The 18919-nt window shown below is 53.3% G+C and overlaps 1 protein-coding gene across 1 annotated transcript in view; it reads right to left on the bottom strand.

Annotated features, from left to right (window-relative positions):
• The window catches only part of LOC123521289 (otoferlin-like), a 76904-nt gene that overhangs the window by 27181 nt on the left and 30804 nt on the right, over nucleotides 1–18919 (bottom strand). Inside the window, exon 2 of the mRNA XM_045286586.1 lies at nucleotides 3845–3933. Coding sequence (XP_045142521.1) covers nucleotides 3845–3891 — 47 coding nt within the window. The 5' untranslated portion in view covers nucleotides 3892–3933. The remainder of the gene's footprint in view (nucleotides 1–3844; nucleotides 3934–18919) is intronic.

The raw sequence follows: 18919 nt of genomic DNA, 5'->3' as shown, positions 1-18919 counted from the left end.
GTGCCGCCCTTGAATGGAGCTTAGAGGAGGCGGGCGAGGCCAGGAACGGGGAGAGGACAAAGCCAAAGAATGGCACCCTCTTGGAGCGGTGAGACGTCAGGTGAACTCCGAGCGAACAGGCATATGGAGGGTGAGTTGGCTATGGAGGGTGAGTGCCACAAAAAGCATTAAATCTCAATAAAAGTTAAAAGTCTCCCATCTGTGACGGGAGCAGCCACGTTGGATGGCTGTACAAGGCAGCAGCCACTCCCCCCTGGGGATCAGAGCCCTCTGCCCGCTCTCCCCACCCAGCCCTCTCTGCAGGTGTCTCTTCATGCCAGTCCTCCGCTCTGAAACGGAACCAGGTGTCCAACCCCCTCTCGGACCCACCCCTCTGGAAGCCTCCCTTGCTACTGCTCTGGACCCTGGTGTCTCCTGCACTCTCGGGTGTGTGGAGGTGGGGTGGGGGTGGGGGGGTGCTGGAGCCTCTGCCCTAGACTCTCAATGTCGTCTGTATCAAAGGAGCGAACTGGGCTCTTCGCTTCTGAACGGTGAAAGGCCCTGCTGTGCCACAGCCAGCCCTCGGTCTTGGACAAGGAGCCCTGGTGGTGCCATGGGTTAGGCGCCGGGCTGATACCAGAAAGGTTGGCGTTTGGATCCCACCGGCTTCACTTAAACTGATCCACCAGGAGGAGCCTGCTGCTCTTTGAAATACCTGTGATATCCTGCTCTGCAGGAGGAAGATGAAAGGTTTACAGCCTTGGAAACCCCATGGGGCAGTTCTACCCTGCCCTCTAGGGTTGCTGGGTGAGAATCTACTCAATGGCAGTAAGTTTGGTCTGGGTTTGGGTTAGGACCGGCTGGGGGGAGCCTGGCTGAGCCTCATCTGGGAGGAGGCACCTGCAGTGTGAAAAAGGCACCCCCAGGGGGCAGGATGGAGCCGTTCCCCTGCAGGTGTTCAGAGAAGCCTCTGGTGCCTTTGGCGCTTAACTTACCTTGGCATCTCAGACTTTGAATTTGTGAGGGAAGGGCCAGAGAGGGGAGCTTCCACCCTTCCTTCAAGAAGGAGTCCTTTAAACAACCTCCTGACACACGCATTCAACCCTCTCTGTTAGGGGTCTTACCACGTCACTACTCTCACGGCTGTTCGTTTTGCAACTGTTGCAATCCTAATCGTGTAGGATGCTGGAACCGGTCTCCTAACCCCATAGTTTCTCCAAACCACGCCCCCACCCCCAATAAAAAGCAATCTTCTTTGAAGTAGATGATGATCACATCTCAGTCTTAAGCAAAGTATGGCGAAATGCATGTTTACAGAGCTTTGCTCTTTTTACAGGAGCTCTCAGTGGGGAAATGGTTACATGCTGGGCTGCTAACTGCAAGGTCAGCAGTTCGAAACCACGCTGCTCTGCAGGAGCGAGACGGGGTGGTCTACTTATGTAAGAAGTGACAGTCTCAGAAGCCCACAGCCTCAGTTCCATCCCATCCTAGAGGGTCACCCTGAGTCGACACTGATTGATGGCAATGAGTTTAACATACACTCTAAGCAAAAACAAAACACAACAAAACAAAAAGCCCCCAAAGGTGTTTGCTAAGCCACTGAATCTCCAAGACAAATGACCAGGTGTTCTTCTCCCCAGAATGCTGCCCCTGGGGTCTCCTCTTAGAATCTCTTTGGGAGAAGGGCTGGGTGCAGGCAGGGCAGGTCCCAAGGTCTGACCCTTGAGAGGACCCCAGAGGCCACGCTGGCTGGTTTGGTTGTCAACCTGGCAGGGTCTGCTGAGCCCCGGTCCCTCCTTTGGATGGGTCTGTATGGAGAGGATAGCTGGAGGAGGAGGGGGGCAGGGACATCTCAGGAAGGCAGGCGCTCATGCTTCTTGGTCAGCTGGGTCACTGTCCTGGAAAGTGGGGCTGTGAGGCTGTTTGTTCTGCGGTCAGGAGGTCTGGGTCCAAAACCTGCTGTGCGGGCCTCAGTTTCCTCCTTGCTGGTAAGTGAAAGGTCCAGGAACTAACCTCACATCCTCAGACCAGCCCCCTCTCTGGTCCCCAGGGAGGCCTTCTGTCTCAGGTCAGCTCATGGCAAAGAGCCCATCGCATGCACACAGCTGATGAGCAGGGCGGGCAGGTAGGATTCCCAGGTAATTAGGCGGCAAGGAGGGGCCCCCTCGGACTGACCACAATAGAGCGGCAACTGGGCACCAGGACCCCGTCAATAATTTATCGTTCTCCCCCGGGAGCTGGTGTCAAGTGCCCCAGGCCCGGTCAGGCCTCCATGACTCTCTTGGCTCCTGAATTATTCAGGGCCCCTGGCATCTTCCACAGAGACTGGGCGGGTGGGCTACGGGAGCCCCGTCTAGGCTGCAAGACCTACAGAGCTGGAAGCATAGAACAGCCCCTTGGCCTTCTCGGAAGCCCGTGATTCTGGAAAGAGGAACTTGCTCAGGGCAGCACAGAGCTGTGCCCCCCCACCCCCTACCGCAGGGCGCTTTCTTCCTTCATAAGTCTCTTCTCCAGGCAGGCTGAGGGGAGGGTGCCAAGCTGCCCCCTCCTCTAGGACAATGGGGTCAGATCGACAGGTGGCCCCGTTTTCCCAGCCATGTGACTCTGGCTCCTGCCCTGGAGTGTCCAGACTCTTCTGAGGAGGGGGGCCACTCAGAGTCCTGCTCCCAGACCCTCCTGCCCCAGGGGAGCATTCTCTCTCTTAATGCCACCCCCAACCCCACCCCAGTCTCCGTGGTCTGTTGCGTGTCACCTGCTGTGCACAACCACAGGCATAGCTTGCTGGTTGCTAACTAAGCCCAGTGCACACCTCAGGGTGCACCCCCACCCCACAGCTCTGTCAGCCCAGGAGAAGGAGTCTGGAGACTGAGCAGGGGGCTGTGGTGGGAGCAGGTTGGGGGGTGGGGGCTATGCTAACACCAGGGGGTTCAGCTCTCTTGCCGAAGCTGAGCTTTCTCTTGGGCTCTGAGAAACAGAGCCCCAACTCCAGAAGTCGGGGGGGCGCGAGGGGGCGGGCTAATCCCGCCTGACTGTAAGCCCTCCGAGCCGGGCTCTGTCCAGATGGGCACTATGCATCTGTATATTGCACCTGGTTCAGCGCCAAGTCGGCCCTGCCTCGTAGCAGCCCCGTGGGCAACAGAACAAGAAACGGCCCGGTCCTGCGGTACCCTCACCTGTCGCGTTGGAGTCCATCCGTCTCGTCATGGGGCTTCCTCTTTCCCACGGACCCTCTGCTTGATGGAGCACAGAGTCCCTCTGCAGAGACCAGTCTCTTGAGATCCCGTCCAGGGTGTGTGAGATGAACGGGGTGCTTAGTACACGCCGAACGGATGGATGAATGGATGAGTGAATGCCTCCCTAACTCACTTGGTCCTCGAAGCTCCCTTTCAAAACACGTAATCTTCTTTCCCCTGTGAGTCCATCGAACTCAGAGACGTCATGTAACTCGCCCAAGGTAATGCAGGAGCTGAGACCAGGCCTGTCCGACTCCAAGGCCCCGATCCCAAACTGCCCAGCAGCCTCTGGTCCTCCGCCGGTGTCCCCCATTTGCCCTCAGGATGGTCTTAGAGGACAGTACCAGCCTTTACACCTTCTACTCCTCTGATGGCTAACTATGCCCCAGCCTGAACCAAGGGAGGTGGCGGGAAGATTTGAGGGGGCTGAGATGGAAAGGGTGCACCACGAGAGGGGGTGTTCCCAGCTGACGGACTGGGGCACCCTGAGGACCAGTCTGAAACCTCTTTGGCCTTTGGGAGATCAGTCTAGGGCAGCTCCCCAGCCCATAAGCCCCAAGGAGCGAGGAGTCCGAGGTGAAGGCAGGTCCCAGGACCTGCAGCCCCCGCCTCTCCCTGCCCGCCATACTTACTTGTTGCTGAAGACTTTGCTGTAGTTGAAGATCTGAATCTCCAGCATCTCACTGCTGTCGATGCTGCTGGCCACCGGCCACCGGAACGTCTGGGGAGAGAGGGACAGCTGTGGGGAGGCTGTCCCCTCTGGTAACATGCCCCCCACCAGCCTCCATGTCAGCCCAGTGCTCAAGGGCAGTGTGTCCACACCTGACCTGTCACCAACTCCGACCACCACCTGTGAAGCGAGCGTTAGTGACCTGCCCCAGGACACACAGTTTGTGGAAGAACCGAGACCCAAGCCAGGACTTCTGAGTCCCAGGCTGGCCCTCCTTCCACGGGCCCCACAGCCTCCGCCCAACACCTGGGTGGCCTTTGGAGCGGGGACTCCTTTTAGGGTGGTGGCCAGCCTCCCAAGACCGCAGCAAAGACCGTTTCTTGGGGTGTGCTGAGTGGAGCTATCGATTTGAAGCACTCTGCCACAGTCATGTCTGCCAGCCCTGGCATGGTGCTCAGTGGGTACTCCCAGATGACCCCCACCCCCACCCTGACTCAGGCCAAACAAGCTGTCTCTCTGGCAATGCTAACTTCAGGGACAGATTTTAGCTATTCTGTGTTACCAGGGGTCCGGCCCAGGGCCACAGTCTGTCATGTGCTCTCTGGTCTGGCCCGGCTTCCCCTTGCCGATTCTCCCTCACAGCTCCATCTTGGCTTCTTCCCGAAATGGGTCACCTGGGTGCATAGGAGGTGGAGTGGGATTGTCCCTGGAAGTGGTACCAGGGGCACCGTGTACCCCCTTCTCTGAAGCAGAGCTGCCCCCCCTCCCACCCAAGGCCTTGCTGCCTACAACCCTCACCCCAGCCCTCTTCTTGAAATGCAAAGGAGCCTGGGAAGGAGGGAGGGAGGAGGAGGGAATTGTGTCCAGAGCACAGTGGCTCCATGGTACTTGTGGAGAGAATAGCTCATCGACGTTGGGGTACCTGCAAGAGGGTGAGTCTGGCATGCCAATTCCCAGGGACACCTGCCCAGGCTGTGGCCTTGCTGATGGGGAAGGGGGGTGCTCCCCAGAGCCTCTCTGGAGACGTCAGGGCACTGGTGGGGCAGAGGGCAGCTGGGAAGCAGCCTGTGAGGACAAGCATTTGATCACTCGTGGGCTGCCTGCTGGGGCAGGGCCTCCCTCACCGTGTATGAAGCAATGGGCTGTTTCCCAGGGGCAGGAACTAAGGGTGGGTCTTCAAGGAGTGAGGCTGGAGCCTGGTCTCTCAGGTCGGGGAGCCATGCTCAGGGGGCAGGGTGCTCAGGCCCCCTGAAGAATCCAAACGGATGTCCCAGGGGAAGACCACCTTTGTAGGCCTGTCATGCCAATGGCATCCAGGACTGGCTGGGCTTTTTCCAGGCCACAAGTGACGAGGGGTGGCCATGCCCAGAGACCAGGACTGACACCCCCACACCCCACACCCCACCCCGCCTCACCCTGAGCTGGAGTGGGAGGAGGGCTACATGCCCCCTCCCCATCCCCATCACGGGCAACAGCATGAGAGCAGGGGAGGAGCCCAGGGGCGGGCAGGGTGCCAGGCTGGGGTTGGAAAAGCTCCAGGGGCCACTTCACATTGCTGGAAGTGACCGTGGAAAGCTCTTGAATCTGCCGAGGCTGTTGCTGAAAGCCGGTGTCCAGAAGGGTGTGAGCAAGCAGCCTTAAAGCCCCCACGCTCAGAGAACTCGCTGGGCCAGGTCCCACGATCATAGCAATAACAGTGCGGTTCCCTGTCCCTGGGTTGGCCCTGGCTCACGGCTAGCAGGGCCATCGCAGACCGAGGGGTAGCCCCCCACCCGTGGTCGCTCGTGGGCTGACTGCTGTGCTCTGTGATGTGAGGGCTTCCCTGGCTCGGTCTTAGAACCAGACCCCCAGACTCTTCACCCTAGCCTGTCTCCACCTGGAAACTCTGCCGAGAGCTTGTTCCGCATCCCGGCCACGCGCTAAGACCCTCCACTGACAGCCTCGGTTGCTCACAGGGAACCTTGTCGAAGGCAGGAGTCTGAGGACTTTAAGATGGAATCAACTCATCTTTGCAATACCCCCTGGAGCCGACGATGCACTCTCTATTTTGGGTATCAACTCTGGAGACCCCGGGAGGGAGGTGGCCCGGCAAGTCTGTGATTTCTAAGTCTGTGTTTCTTTATATGCCTGATGGGGGGGGGATGCCTCCCTGGGCTGGGGGAGGTTTAGGCCAGCCTGCCTGCTCACTGCCCCGTGGAGGTAGGAACTAGTCCAGGGAAATGGCTACCTTCACGCCCCTCCCTCGGAACTGGGGGGCCCCTGACACTCCCGTGGGAGCTGCAGGTGAGGGAGGTGGAAGCAGAGAAGGAGGCAGATGAGGAAGGACACTGAGCTGGGGCTCAAAGGGGACCCAGGAGGAGAAAGGAGGGTGAGGCGAGTGAGGAGGCTGGCTGCCAGGCTCGGAGGCCTCATTATGCAGGCAGCATCTCTCTGGATCCCTCCTGCTGTTTGGAGCCTCCGGCAGCTCCAGCTCAGTGGAGTATGTGGTTTTTCTAATGAAGTTGCTTTTATCGGGCTGCAGGGAAATAAACCTGCTTGAGAAGGCCCAACTCGTTCGCTGAGGTGCCGGTGCCGAGGGGAGCGGGCTGGAGCCCCCACGGAGCTGTCTGCTGGCCTTGGGGTGGAGAGGGACAGAGGCGGGAGCCCGATCCACAGAGGAAAGGGCTGTGGGTGGGCTGTGGGGATTAGAACAGGGGTGAGGATTACCAGCGGTTGATGCTGGCTCATAGCTACCGCCTAGGACAGGGGAGAGCCGCCCCTGGGGGTTTCTGAGGCTGTAACTGCTGATGGGAGTAGAGAGCCCCATCATTCTTCCTCGGAGCAGCTGGGGGTTTTGCGCTTCAGACCTTGTGGATGCAGCCCAACATGTAACCAGGACGCCCCTGGGGCTTCACAGTGCTGCACTGGGGCAAGGGGCCCCTGCTTGCCTATCAGCCTGCGTGGACTTTCGGAGCACCCCAGGGAGCCGTTTCCTGAGTCCTAATGTCTGACTGGAACCAGAGGACCAGCCTGTGGCCCAGTGTGCCAAGCCAAGTGGAGAGTAGGGGCCAGGGAGGGGTGGCTGGGGGGCGATGTGTGTGTGTGTGTGTGTGTGTGTGTGTGTGTGTGTGTGTGTATGCTCAGGAGCCCCAACTGGAGACAAGAATGCGGAGAAGCTGATGTGGATATGTGACTTGGGCCACCTTTCAGGTATTTATCAGTGGATGTGTTTCTAGGAAGGAGCCTCTTAGAAAGGACTGTCAAGGCCAGAGCAGGGCGCTGGCCTGGTGAGTGTTTCTAAGATCAAAGTCCTTCTCAGAGTCTTTGCGAGGAGAGAAACACACACGCACGCTCCCAGGGAGCCAGGGAAGCTGCTTGGCCTTGGCCTTACCTCCCATCTTACAGCCTCCTTCCTCCTCCTCCTCCTCCTTCTCCTCTCACCAACACTACCCACCCACACCACGCATTTCCCTCATTTAGTGTCTCTCTTGCTGGTTTCTCTCTCTCTCTGATTTTTAATTGCGACTGAAAATTGCAATCACCCAGGAGAGCTTTCTAAACCCTTAAGGACAGTAAGATCCACGGCCCGGATGCCCCTACCCCCCCATCCCCATCACTCTGTTTGAAGCTCCCAGATGATTCCCAGGTTTGAAGACCCCAGCTCTAAGGGAGGGGCATTCCAGGGGACTGCAAAACATCAGGGCCTCCGCTTCCCCCACTTTCCATGACCAACCTGCTTCCCACCCCTGGGTTGAAGAGGCAGAGATCTTGCAATGGGGACCTGGCCTCCCAGCTTGCAGGGGAGTGACTTCAGGATGAGGAGTTAGGGTCCAGAAGGGCCCCCTGTTACTCTCAGCTGGTCTCTTAGAAGCAGCAGCCTGTGCTTTGCAATACTGACTCTTAGGGGTTTGCCCTTCTCTTGGCTAGTTTGCCCATTTTTACCTCTTCTTCTGAACTCTCTTGGAATTCAAGGACTCCTCCGCAGCATCCTGCAATAGGTACCCAAGAGATGCAAGGTCCTCCTTGCCCCCGATGCACATCCAGCCCAGTCTCCCAGGATGTCCACCATTCTTCCTTCCGTGAGCACTGACTGAGCTCTGGGTCTCTCCTGGCTCCGCAGCTCATACCCACTGTTGATTTGTCTCAGATTTCCTGACGGCCCCTGGAAGGGTTATCTCCTGCCACGCAGAGACCCCTGGGGTGTCTGCACTGGAGTCTGAGTCGAAGATTTGGGTGTCTAAGCCTGGCTCTACCCCCACTTAGCTGTGTGACCAGAGGCCACTCTCGTCATCTTCCTAAGCCTCAGTGTTCGCATCACATGCGGCGGCTGGGTATCCACCTCCGAGGTCTGGTGCGAGCACTGCATGAACACAGGCAAGAGGAGATTGGAAGACCATCACTGCAGAATTCAGAGGCATATGATGGTGATTGCTTCCTGCAGGGAGTCTGTGGCTGACAGCCCTCTCCCTCTGTCTGCATCACGTTCTCACCACCTCCTCTCCTGCGGCCGTAGATGTCCCACTTTTCTCTTGGGGTCCATGGAGCCCGACAACAGATAACAGAGACAGCCCACCATGTTGTCTGTGCCACTCTCCGTGTCCGACTCAGATCCAGGAGACATATCTGCAGTGGCAGAGCTGCCCAGCAGGCCCTGGGCCTTGCTGTCCTCCAGCTCTTTCCTCCCTCTCATTCCTGCTGCCCCCCAAGAACTCCTGCCTGACAGTCTGGGCTGTAGCTCTCAAGCAGTCCAGGGCATGGGCCAGCTTTCTTTTTGTTAGTGGAAGCCCGACGCACACCTGACTCGCAGCACACAGTAGGCACTTGGAAACTAGATCTCCATGACTGGTGCTGTAGCACTGCTCCCCCACCCCCACCCCTTAAGTGGTAAGAGCTGGCACCAGTTAGTTCCCCACCTCGACTTCCTCCTCAATAAAACTGGCTTGGGGGAAACAGTACCAACTCCTTAGGGTTACAGCGCAACTGAGTAAGCACCCATCACAGAGCCGGGAACACAGCAAGTACTCCATCAGAAGAGTTTTCTATTATAATAATTGCTGTCATTACCATTCTAGAAACAGGTGTCTCAACGGAATGTGCAAAGTCTGGAACAATATCAATGATATCACACGCGAGTAAAATTGTGTGGAACATCATCTAACAGCGGTTGCAGCAACACACAGACAGGGAGCTGAGCCCGAGGTTCAGACCAGATTCAGAAGAGGAGCTGGAACAAGGGGTACCATTGCCGGTGTCAGATGGATCTTGGCTGAAGGTATTGGAGGCCGGAAAGATGGATACTTGTGTTTCATGGACGACGACAAGGTCTTCAACTGTGGGGATCATGACAAACTACAGGCAGCCTTGAGAAGAATGGAAATTCCAGAACACTTCATTGTGCTCCTGCGGAAACTGTACCTGGATCAAGAGGCAGTTGTGTGGACAGAACAAGGGAATACTGCGTGGTTTAAAACCAGGAAGGGGGTGCATTCTCCCACCATCCTTATTCAACCGACCTGCTGATCAAATAACCAGAGCAGCTGGAGTCTATGAAGAAGGACGCAGCATGCGACTTGGCTTATCAACAACCTGTGATGTGCAGATGACGCACCTTTGCTTGTTGAAAGTGAGGAGGACTTGGATGGAAGCCTCGGCTTTGGGTTACAACTCAATGTGAAGAAACCCCAAATCCTCACCACTGGACCAATAGGTAATGTCGTGACAAATGGAGAAAAGATGGCAGCCATCAATGATTTTGTCTTACTTGCATCCACCATCAATGCTCATGGAAGCAGCAGCCTTGCACTGGGGAAATCTGTGGCACAACCCTCTTTAAAGTGTTGCAAAGCAAGGAAGATGAAGGTGCGCTTGACTCAAGTCACGATATCTTACGTGCATGTGGATGTTGGACGTCGGATAAGGAAGACGTGGAAGAAGAATCGAGCATTTGATTGACGGCGCTGGGGAAGAGTACTACAAGGACCATCGACTGCCGGAAGAGCACACAAATCTGCCTCGGAGGAAGGACAGCCAGACTGCCGTTTGGAGGCAAAGATGGTGAGACCATGCCCTTGTTATCAGGAGAGGCCCGTCCTTAGAGAAGGTCATGATGCTTAGTGAAATAGCAGGGCAGCCACAAGAGGAAGACCCTCAATGAAGTGATGGACAAGATGGCCGCGCCCATGGCTCTAACCCAAGAACAATGGCGAGGATGGTGCAGGGCTGGGCAGGGCTTCGTTCTATGAGACAGGACGACTCAATGGCCCTAACAATGACAGCATGGCGAGTCCAGGAACAGGGGAAGGTATGGCCCTCTGTGACGAAATTGCAGGGACTGGGAGAGCCGACACATCTCTAGCTGAGGCAGGTTCTCTTCCTGTGGTCACGACAACTGAAGGGCGTGTCTTCTATTTCAAGAGACACCTGGAAAATTGGTGGCCCAGTGGATTAGCCTGGGTAGACTCGAGAAACAAATCCAGGGAGACTCACATGCGTATAAGAAAGAGCTTTATATACAAGGAAAACTGAATATTGCGCAAACATCCCAGCCCAGTCCAGATCAAGTCCATAAGTCCGATATTAGCCCACATGTTCAATCTACAAAGTCCTCTTCAGACTCACAAAACACATGCAATGATGCCAAATGCAGGATGATCACAGGCCAGTGGGTGGGAAGTCTTGTGGATCCAGTGGCAGTAGAGGCGTCTCAGCGCAGGTGTGGGTCTCCATGTGCCTTCTTCAGCTCCAGGCTCTAGCGTAAGCTCTGTGTGTCTTGTCAGCAAGCATGTCTGGGAGGGAGTGAGCCTGTGTCCTGCCTCCTGTGAGCTATTTATCTCCTTAGTGCCTCCACATGAGCTCATCAAGCTGCGGCCTGAGTGACAGGCTAAACTCCACCCCTTCACTCTTAATCCTCTCCACTTGACAACCGATTATTTAACTACCACAGCCAGAGACTGAGTCCAGGAACTCCAGCACACTGTTCATCTAAGGAGCCATTCCCTCAGTCCCACAGGCACTCCTGGGGGTGGGGGGTGCCCCGTGCTGCAGGGACTCAGGGAGAAACTGAACTGATTCCAAGCCCCCCTTCCCAGGCAGGCACCGGGTTTGCCAGGCTCTGTGTGTGGCGCCGCTGGGCTGCAGGGCTGTTCCTCCATCCCATGGGATGGCGGTGGAGACACACATAGACCTGCAGCACCAGCCTGTGGTAGGGACATTGGTAGAAATAAGGCGCAGGGATCAGGGGTCTGGAATAGAAAGAGGGCCCCTCAGGGGCTGTGACCAGTTTGCCAGCTTGAGGCTCAGCCCTGACCTGGTTGTTGCTGGCAAGGAGGGAGGCAGCGTTCTGCATCCTTTAAGCCCCCAGAGATCTGTGAATGGGAATGCGAAAAGGTTCCCTCATCCCTCTTGGAGGAGAACACTAGGAGGGTCCCCGGCTAGATCGCTGCCTGGGCCTAGGACCTTACTCAACCCTCAAAATGTCTGGGCCACACATGTCCCTCATGTCAGCCCCTAAGGGGATGCTCCTTGAACTGACGCAAGGGCAGCAAGTTTGGGTTAGTTCACGCCTCTTGCACACTCGAAGTGCTCAGTGAACGGAGGCAATTTCTTCTCCTACCGCTGACCTCTCCTGGGGGGTCTGGCCCACCCGGGGCCTGGGTCCGAGCCAAACAGAAAGGGCTTGGGGTGGGCACAGTGTGGTCATTCTGCTCCCCGGGGATGGGCCTCTGCTGGCTGCTGCTGGCCTGGCACAAAGGCTGGGGCACTCTCTCTTTGTCCAGTTAAATGGACTCTTTCAGATTCCAGCCTCTTTGAAAGGAGACACCATGTCCAGGCTGTTTCCACTCACTGGTGTCCAAGCATTGTCTTTTTTCCACATCACCTCCCCCCACTCAGGTTCCTGCGTCCGGCCTCCGGCAGCCGTAGCTCCCTGGCCTGAGCAGAGGAGAGAGAAATATCGCCCACCCCCACCCCTCCACCCTGGCCTCAACTTCTTAGAGCCCCTTATGTGTTGGAACAAGGAAAGACATTTGCTGTCTTGACTCTTCCTACATGTTTTCTTTTTAGTCTGGTGTCAGTCCCATGAGGCAGGCGGGGCCAGGGCTCTGGCCCCCTTCACAGAAGGAGAGCCTGAGTGGAGGCTGAGCCTGGGGCTGGGGCGGTGGTGGGGCACCCAAGGTGGTGATGTTTGTGCATCGCTTAGTGAGGACTGTCACCTGGGTCTGAGGAAGGCCAGGCCAATGCTCTTTGTACCTCAGTGAGCTGACTCCCAAAGAGAAGAGGCTTCTGGGAAATAGGTGGCTGTAGGACCACCTGTTCTGGAAGCAATAGCTAACGTTCTTTTCCCAGGCTAGGCACTGGGTGCCACGTGAGAGGCTGGTTCTTTGTGGAGCCAGCGAGGCCCCAAGTCTGGGATTCGCCCACCCCAGTGGCTAAGCAGAGGGTTGAGTGTTGAGCTAACCTGGCCCATTGCTTTGTGGGATGGGGTCCTCTGACCTGCGATGGCCGCTCTTTGAGCTACTTTTTGAGGGGAAAGCGGGGACCTTGGGCCTGGAGAGACCCAAACGTGATTGGGCAGGAGGAGAGTCAGGCCTGGGAGCAGGGCTTTCTCCTGATTCACCCAGAAGGGGGAGCTGGGAATGTGGGCTTAGACTCCAGCTCTGCCTCCGGGAAAGGATACCGGCTCTGTGAGCCAGTGTTTCACCCTTAGCCACTATGATTATTGTGGAGCTTGAATGGAAGAGGAATTGCCCAGAAATCAGCACAGGGTAGCTGCTGGCAGTGAGTATGAGGAAGCCAGTGAGGGACTGCCCTGGGGGTGGGCAGAGAGTGATGGGTAAGTCCCAGCAGAGGGGTCCTTGCCATCCTTTCCCTCAACCCTATGAAAGTCCAGTAAGATCCCAGCATATCCCCTCCTCCCCAGTGGACAGGTTGTGCCTGCCCCAGTTGAGAGCCACTTCTCCCCATCTTGTGGCCTGCTCTCTGATCCTCAACACCCGCTTTACTCCGAAGTCTTTGGTTTTTGTCCCACCCTGCTCACTCTCCCTAAGACCCCCTACAGATCACTGTGGGCTGTTGACCTTGGGTTCCTCCCTTTGGGGGGTATCTCTCGCCCTGTGCCTGGCACCCACTAGGTGCTCAGAATCTGGTTCCACCTTCAGGAGTGGCAGAGACCGACGTTCCACTTGACTCGTGTTGGGCAGTGCTGGGAAGCTGAGGGACACGGTAATTAACTTTGAATGTCAGGTATACCTGGGGCTCAGGTGTCCCAGGGTAGGCTGAATGGAAAGGAGAGGCTGTGCCTTTGGAAGGGCATCAGGTTGCCTACTGGCTGGTGGCCCAGGCTGGTATATCCCTGGGGAGCCTTGGTCGGAAGGACACTATGCCTGGAGACCTAGGGGCAGAAGCCCAGGAAGGCAGGACTGTGAGAAACAGGGCCAAGCTGCCTTCATCTTCGCCCAACCAGCCTCTCCCCTCTGAAGGCGGTACTGAGAAAGAGGGGAGAGGAGGGCCCCCGTTGGCTGTGCAGCGAACACGCCTGACAGCAGAAAAGCTAGTTCAGCGGCGGTCCCGCCGCCACCACCCCTCATCTCGTTCGTCGCTTGACCAAGAGGTCTGTCCTCCTCATCCATCCCACCTGACCAGGATGGAAACCGGAGCCGAAAGCCACCGAGTCAGGAAGGGGAGAAGGCAGGCTCTGGGGACACACGTCACATGGAGAGATGCAACAGTTCCAGAGAGGAGAGGCCTGCAGCGCCTGCTCACACCTCCTCTCTGCTTCCTTCCTATTGCTCTGGGCCTATTGCTCACCAACACGGTCCGTGGCCTGGGCCTATTGCTCACCAACACGTTCCGTGGCCTGGGCCTATTGCTCACCAACACGGTCCGTGGCCTGGGCCCCGGGGGAAGGAGGGGGAGAGAGCTCGTTCTGAGTGTGGCTCCCCAGCCTGGCAGCAACGCCACTGAATGCCAGGAGCCAGAGTCCCTGAGAGCTGCCTTCCACGAGCCCCTTCCCAGGCAAGAACAGAGCCAGGCATGAGAAACCAGGCTTGGGGAAGGGTCCGTCGGCTATTTCTGGGAGACACAGCAGAGCTGCTGGTTCTGCCCCAGAAGGTGAAGGAGGACCACTGGTTCCCCCTCCCAAAGTCAACCCTGGAGAAGCTGACAGGAAGGAGGGAGCCTGGGAAGGAAGTCAACAGACAAATGAAAACTTGTAAAACCCAAGGAGATCAAAGACTGAGTTGCTGCTGCTGCTGCTGCTACTGTGTGTGTGTGTGTGTGTGTGTGTGTGTGTGTGTGTGTGTGTTGGGGGTGGGGGACATGGAGGCTTCCCAGCTTGGAACAGAGAGCGACAGGAATGGGCAGTGGAAAGAACAGCTTGTTTTGTGTAAGTTCTCTTCTTACGTTTTCCTGGCCTTACCTAAGAACCTTGGAAGAAGTCGGGACCACTCCCAGGACAAACCAATCTGTCCTGGAAAGAGTGCGACCAGAGTGCTCCCTAAAGGCAAGGATGGTGAGACGTTGTCCGGCATGCTTTGGACACATTGTCAGGAGAGGCCAGTCCCTGGAGAATCACATCGTGCTCGGCAGAGGAGGGGGCAGGGGGAAAGAGGAAGGTCCTTAATGAGATGGATTGGCGTGATGGCTGCGACCATGGGCTCAAGCAACAGGGTCAGTTAGGAGGATGGCACGGCCGGTGGCGTTTCCTTCTGTTGTGCACAAGGTTGCTATGAGTCGGAATCAACCCAACGGCACCTACCTAACAACCACCACCACCACCACGTTGGGGTGATTATTGCTGCCCCTTTACTAATCACATTGCCCTGCCTGGTGGGGTGAGGAGTTGATACAGTAGGTATTGATATTCTAGCTACTCACACCTTCTTCTGCTGAACCCTGAGAGCTAACTTATTAAACATCTAGATGGTCTGTCTCCTGTCGATGATGTTTCTCCAAGCATTAAATATGAAATACTGACTCTGCTGGGGTCACCAGCAATGTTTCTGTGACGACTGGGACACCCGCTCTGGTGTGCACACTTGTCCTCCTCTTAAATCCCCAGGGGCTGGCACAGACTGGCCGCCAAGGCTCCTCCAGTATCCATAACCCAACAGGGTGGTGCTGCCAGGAGAGCTTGACCAGGGCGAAGTAGAGACACACCTGAAGAATGGAGCTACCTCCACGAAAGACAGCACACGGGAGAGGATGTACCAACTGCAGCCGGATGATTAGGACAAACGGACCTCAAAGAACTGTATTAGTAATACGAAACAAGCACACAAGATAACTTTCATACAGAACACATTAGCACGTTGTATCATCCATTTGAAGACCTCCCCCAGAATCCCACAGGAAAGGATTCATAGACTAAAAATATCAATGCTAAGAGATATGGCAGCTAGAAGTAGAAGTACTGACATCTGATAATAAGAGGCACAGAGGAGGAAACAATATAATAATTGCATGGAATATCTAAAAAGGAACAAAAAACGGAGGTGGAATTTTCTAGAAGAAATGAAAGATGACAAGGTCCTGGATTTGAAAGGCATCCCAAAAAACTGCAAAATAGAGAAGCTAAGGAAATCTAAAAAGACACATGACAGTAAAATTCAAGACTACAACGACAAGGAATTAGGCTCCCTGCTCCCACGCAGAGAGCAATAGATCACTCACACAGGTACAAGGATCAGACGGTCATCCAACTTCTCAGTAGCAACACATAATAATATTTTTAATTTGTCTAGGAAAAGAAGTTTGAACTTTGGATTTTACATCGAACAAAATCCACATTCAAATGTTAAGAAATAAGGAAACAATGTTCAGGTTTACACAGTGTTGAGTAACAAGCATGCTGCCCAATGACTCACTCAAAATAAAAACACCTCTGGTACAAGTGTTCAAATAAGAAGGGAAACTACTCCAGGAAATCCTTCAAGAAACCGAGAAGCAGGGGTGAGAAGAGATCTTGGTGAAGATTATTGCTGCCTTCAGAGGAGAAAAAGAAAGGAAGGAAGGAAGAAAAGGGAGGGAGGAGTAGAGGGTGGACGGAGAAGCCAGCAAGCGAGCTAGGCACATAGAAGAAGGCATAGCACTCGGGGAGAAGCCAGAACTAACTGTGAGCTTAGACAGTGTGCGGCCGCGCTGGGGGCTGAACTGGGTGAGGCCTGAGAGGATATTGACGCACGCATCAGGTCACCAGGAAGCGATGATGATCGGTTTGCTTAGACCGGCCTCCGGAATGCACACACGGGCATCATCTGATGATCTGGAGAACCAAGGTAAAACTAACAGAACAAAGCCCGATCCATCCAGCAGGAACTAGGAAGAAGAAAACCAGAGACAGCCCAGCAAATGGAAACGGTAAGATGGTGATAGAAATTAACTGAATAACAATCGCTATAAAAGGGCTAAGCACAGCAATGAAAAAGCAGAAATCCTTATATAGGGTAAGAAAATAAAATCTAATAGTACATGCCCTAAGGAGACACTCTTAAAGTAAACGAACAAACAAACAAAATAGACACATGGAGGTGAGAAAAATAAGTACCAGAGAGAGAGAATGAAACAAGATAGACCAAGCAAATACACGTAAATAAAGCTAAGATAGCAGTCTTAATACCCGAAAATATAAAAATTAAGGCCAAAAATATCATAAGGGACAAATAAGGATATTATAGACTAGGAATAAAAAAAAAATAAGCAAGAAGCTATAGCCACCGGAGAGCTGTGTGGCTGGTCTGGGTGCCATCAAGCTGATTCCATCTCATAGCAACCGCATGGGCTAGAGGAGCCGCCATGGAGAGACTCCTCAGCATTAAGCTGTACCAGGTTCTTCTCCCATCCTGTCACCAGGTGAGCTCAAACTACCAACCTTTGGGTTCGTAGCTGAGTGCTTAACTGTTGTGTTACCAGACTCCTCTGTAAACATACGGACAGCTAACAACAGCTTCAACAGAGAGCAGATTCAGCGATAAATATACCAACCGACAATTGTCATTAGAGATTTCAGTACACCATTTCTGTGACTGATAGAAAAGGAAAGAAAATTTAAAAAATTGCATAATACAATTAGTCAGCTTGGGAAATTATGCATCTATAGAAAGAGCTTTGGGTGGACCACATTCCTCTTAAACACAGGGAGAATTATGGCCACTACTCGGGCCATAATAAAGGACTCAAGAAATTCCAAAGGATCAATATCATAGAGATATAGTGCATGCTCATAAAACAAGAGAGAAATAAAATAATAAGAGCTAAAATCATCATATGCGTTTGGAAACTAAATTGTATATTGATGTATAACTTTGGGGTCTAAAAGGAAATCATATAAGAATTTATGAAAAGGTCCAACTAAATAATAAGAAAACATTATGTATAAAATTTTGTAGACCACAGTTAACAGTGTATGTGGAGCAAACTTTATAGCTTTGGATAGATTTCATAAGAATCAACAAGGTTCAAATGCAGTAAAATAAAAAGACACTCAACGGAAACAGTTGGGAAAATAACTATGAAACAAAAACAGAGAGAAGGGAAATAATTAAGAAAAGGGCAGAAGCCAAGGACATGGAGAACGATGATCATAACAGTAACAACAGAAGGGAGAAGCTGGCTCTTTGCAGATATTAATCAACTAGATGTTGGCAAGGTGAACAACGATCTGATCCCTTTCTCCAAGTTGTTTGTCCTCCAGAAATACAAGCTCACCGAGAGGCTCTCTCTTTGCTCCCTGACAGTCTTGTTTAAGTTTTATTCTAGCACTCACCACATTCTGTTCTGTACATTGTCTCCCCTCTCAGGCTGCAAAGCTTCATGAGGGCAAGGACCCCCCTCACAATTCTTGTTTTCTCTGGGAGTGGCCCAACCTAGACAGGATGGTCACCATCGCTATCACTGCTTAATGTGGAATAGAGCATGGTCAATGCACTATACCGAGTCCAGTGAGGGGACTAGCATTAGAAAGGAAGAAGAACGCGCTTCTTGTTGCAGATAATAGAATCCTATACATCAGAAACATGGAATCAACATACAAACTCTTAAAGTCAATAAGAGAGCTCAGCAGGTTACCCGCTAAAACACCATGGGCCTGTAAAGAATGAAAATATAGCTCTATCCCTGCAGTCATCAACTAAAAATGGGATCCAAGTAAGATATCATCTACAGAAAAAGCAAAACGCTGTCTAGGGACTCATCATAAATACATAAAGCGTCTATGCATAAATCTCTAAAGTGCTAATAAAGAATGCAGTTGATAATCTGAACAAATGATTTCATATCACAAGATATTAACATCCCTTAGGTTAATTTTTAAATTCAAGGCAATTGTAATAAAAATCCCAGTTGTTTTTTTAAAGAACTTGATAAACTCCCTTTAAGTTTTAGATGGAAGAATCAATGTCCACAAGTAGTTAAGTTAATTTTTAAAAAGAGAAAGAGAACTTGCCTTATTAAATCTTAAGAGATACAAAAAACCTTAACAAAAGCAGGATGACAAAGTTTAAGAGCAGGCAGATAGACTGATGGAACAAAACAGAGGATTCGGACGCAAGCCTCATGTACAACAGAGGGAACGAATGGGATTGCTTCGTTAGCTGACGCCAGGAACACGGCTTCCTCGATAAAGAAAAATAAGACTAGATCCCTGTAAAAAATCATAGACATTGTACAAGGCAGACAATCAAGATGGAAAAATGTAGGAGAATATGTTTGTGTCCTAGGGGAGTGGAGGGGCTTCTTAACGAAGCGTGAAAACACAGCCACATGGCAAACGTTGGCTAAGGAATTGCAATGGAATTAATGGTTATTAGCAATGAAGGGTACTTTGAACAAAGTTAATAGATGAGAGACTGGAAGAAGATATTTTCAACATCTACATCTGGAATATAGAAAGAACTCCTGAAAGTCAATAAGGAAAAAACAGCCACCCCACAGGGGGAAAGGGCAGAGAATTTAAACAGGCAAGTTACAACTTTAAAAAATTGCAGGCAAATCGAGAAAAGCTCAGCTCCATTAGCCATCAGTGCAATGCTCATAGATCGTCATTGCTGTGTGCCACGGAGTTGAT

The sequence above is a fragment of the Echinops telfairi genome, unplaced genomic scaffold (genome assembly GCF_000313985.2).
Source record: "Echinops telfairi isolate 266 unplaced genomic scaffold, ASM31398v2 ScPeMD7_9;HRSCAF=40, whole genome shotgun sequence".
NCBI classification, from domain to species: Eukaryota; Metazoa; Chordata; class Mammalia; order Afrosoricida; family Tenrecidae; genus Echinops; species Echinops telfairi.
Note: the sequence above shows the minus strand (reverse complement) of the source record. Positions and strands in the feature narration are given on the sequence as shown.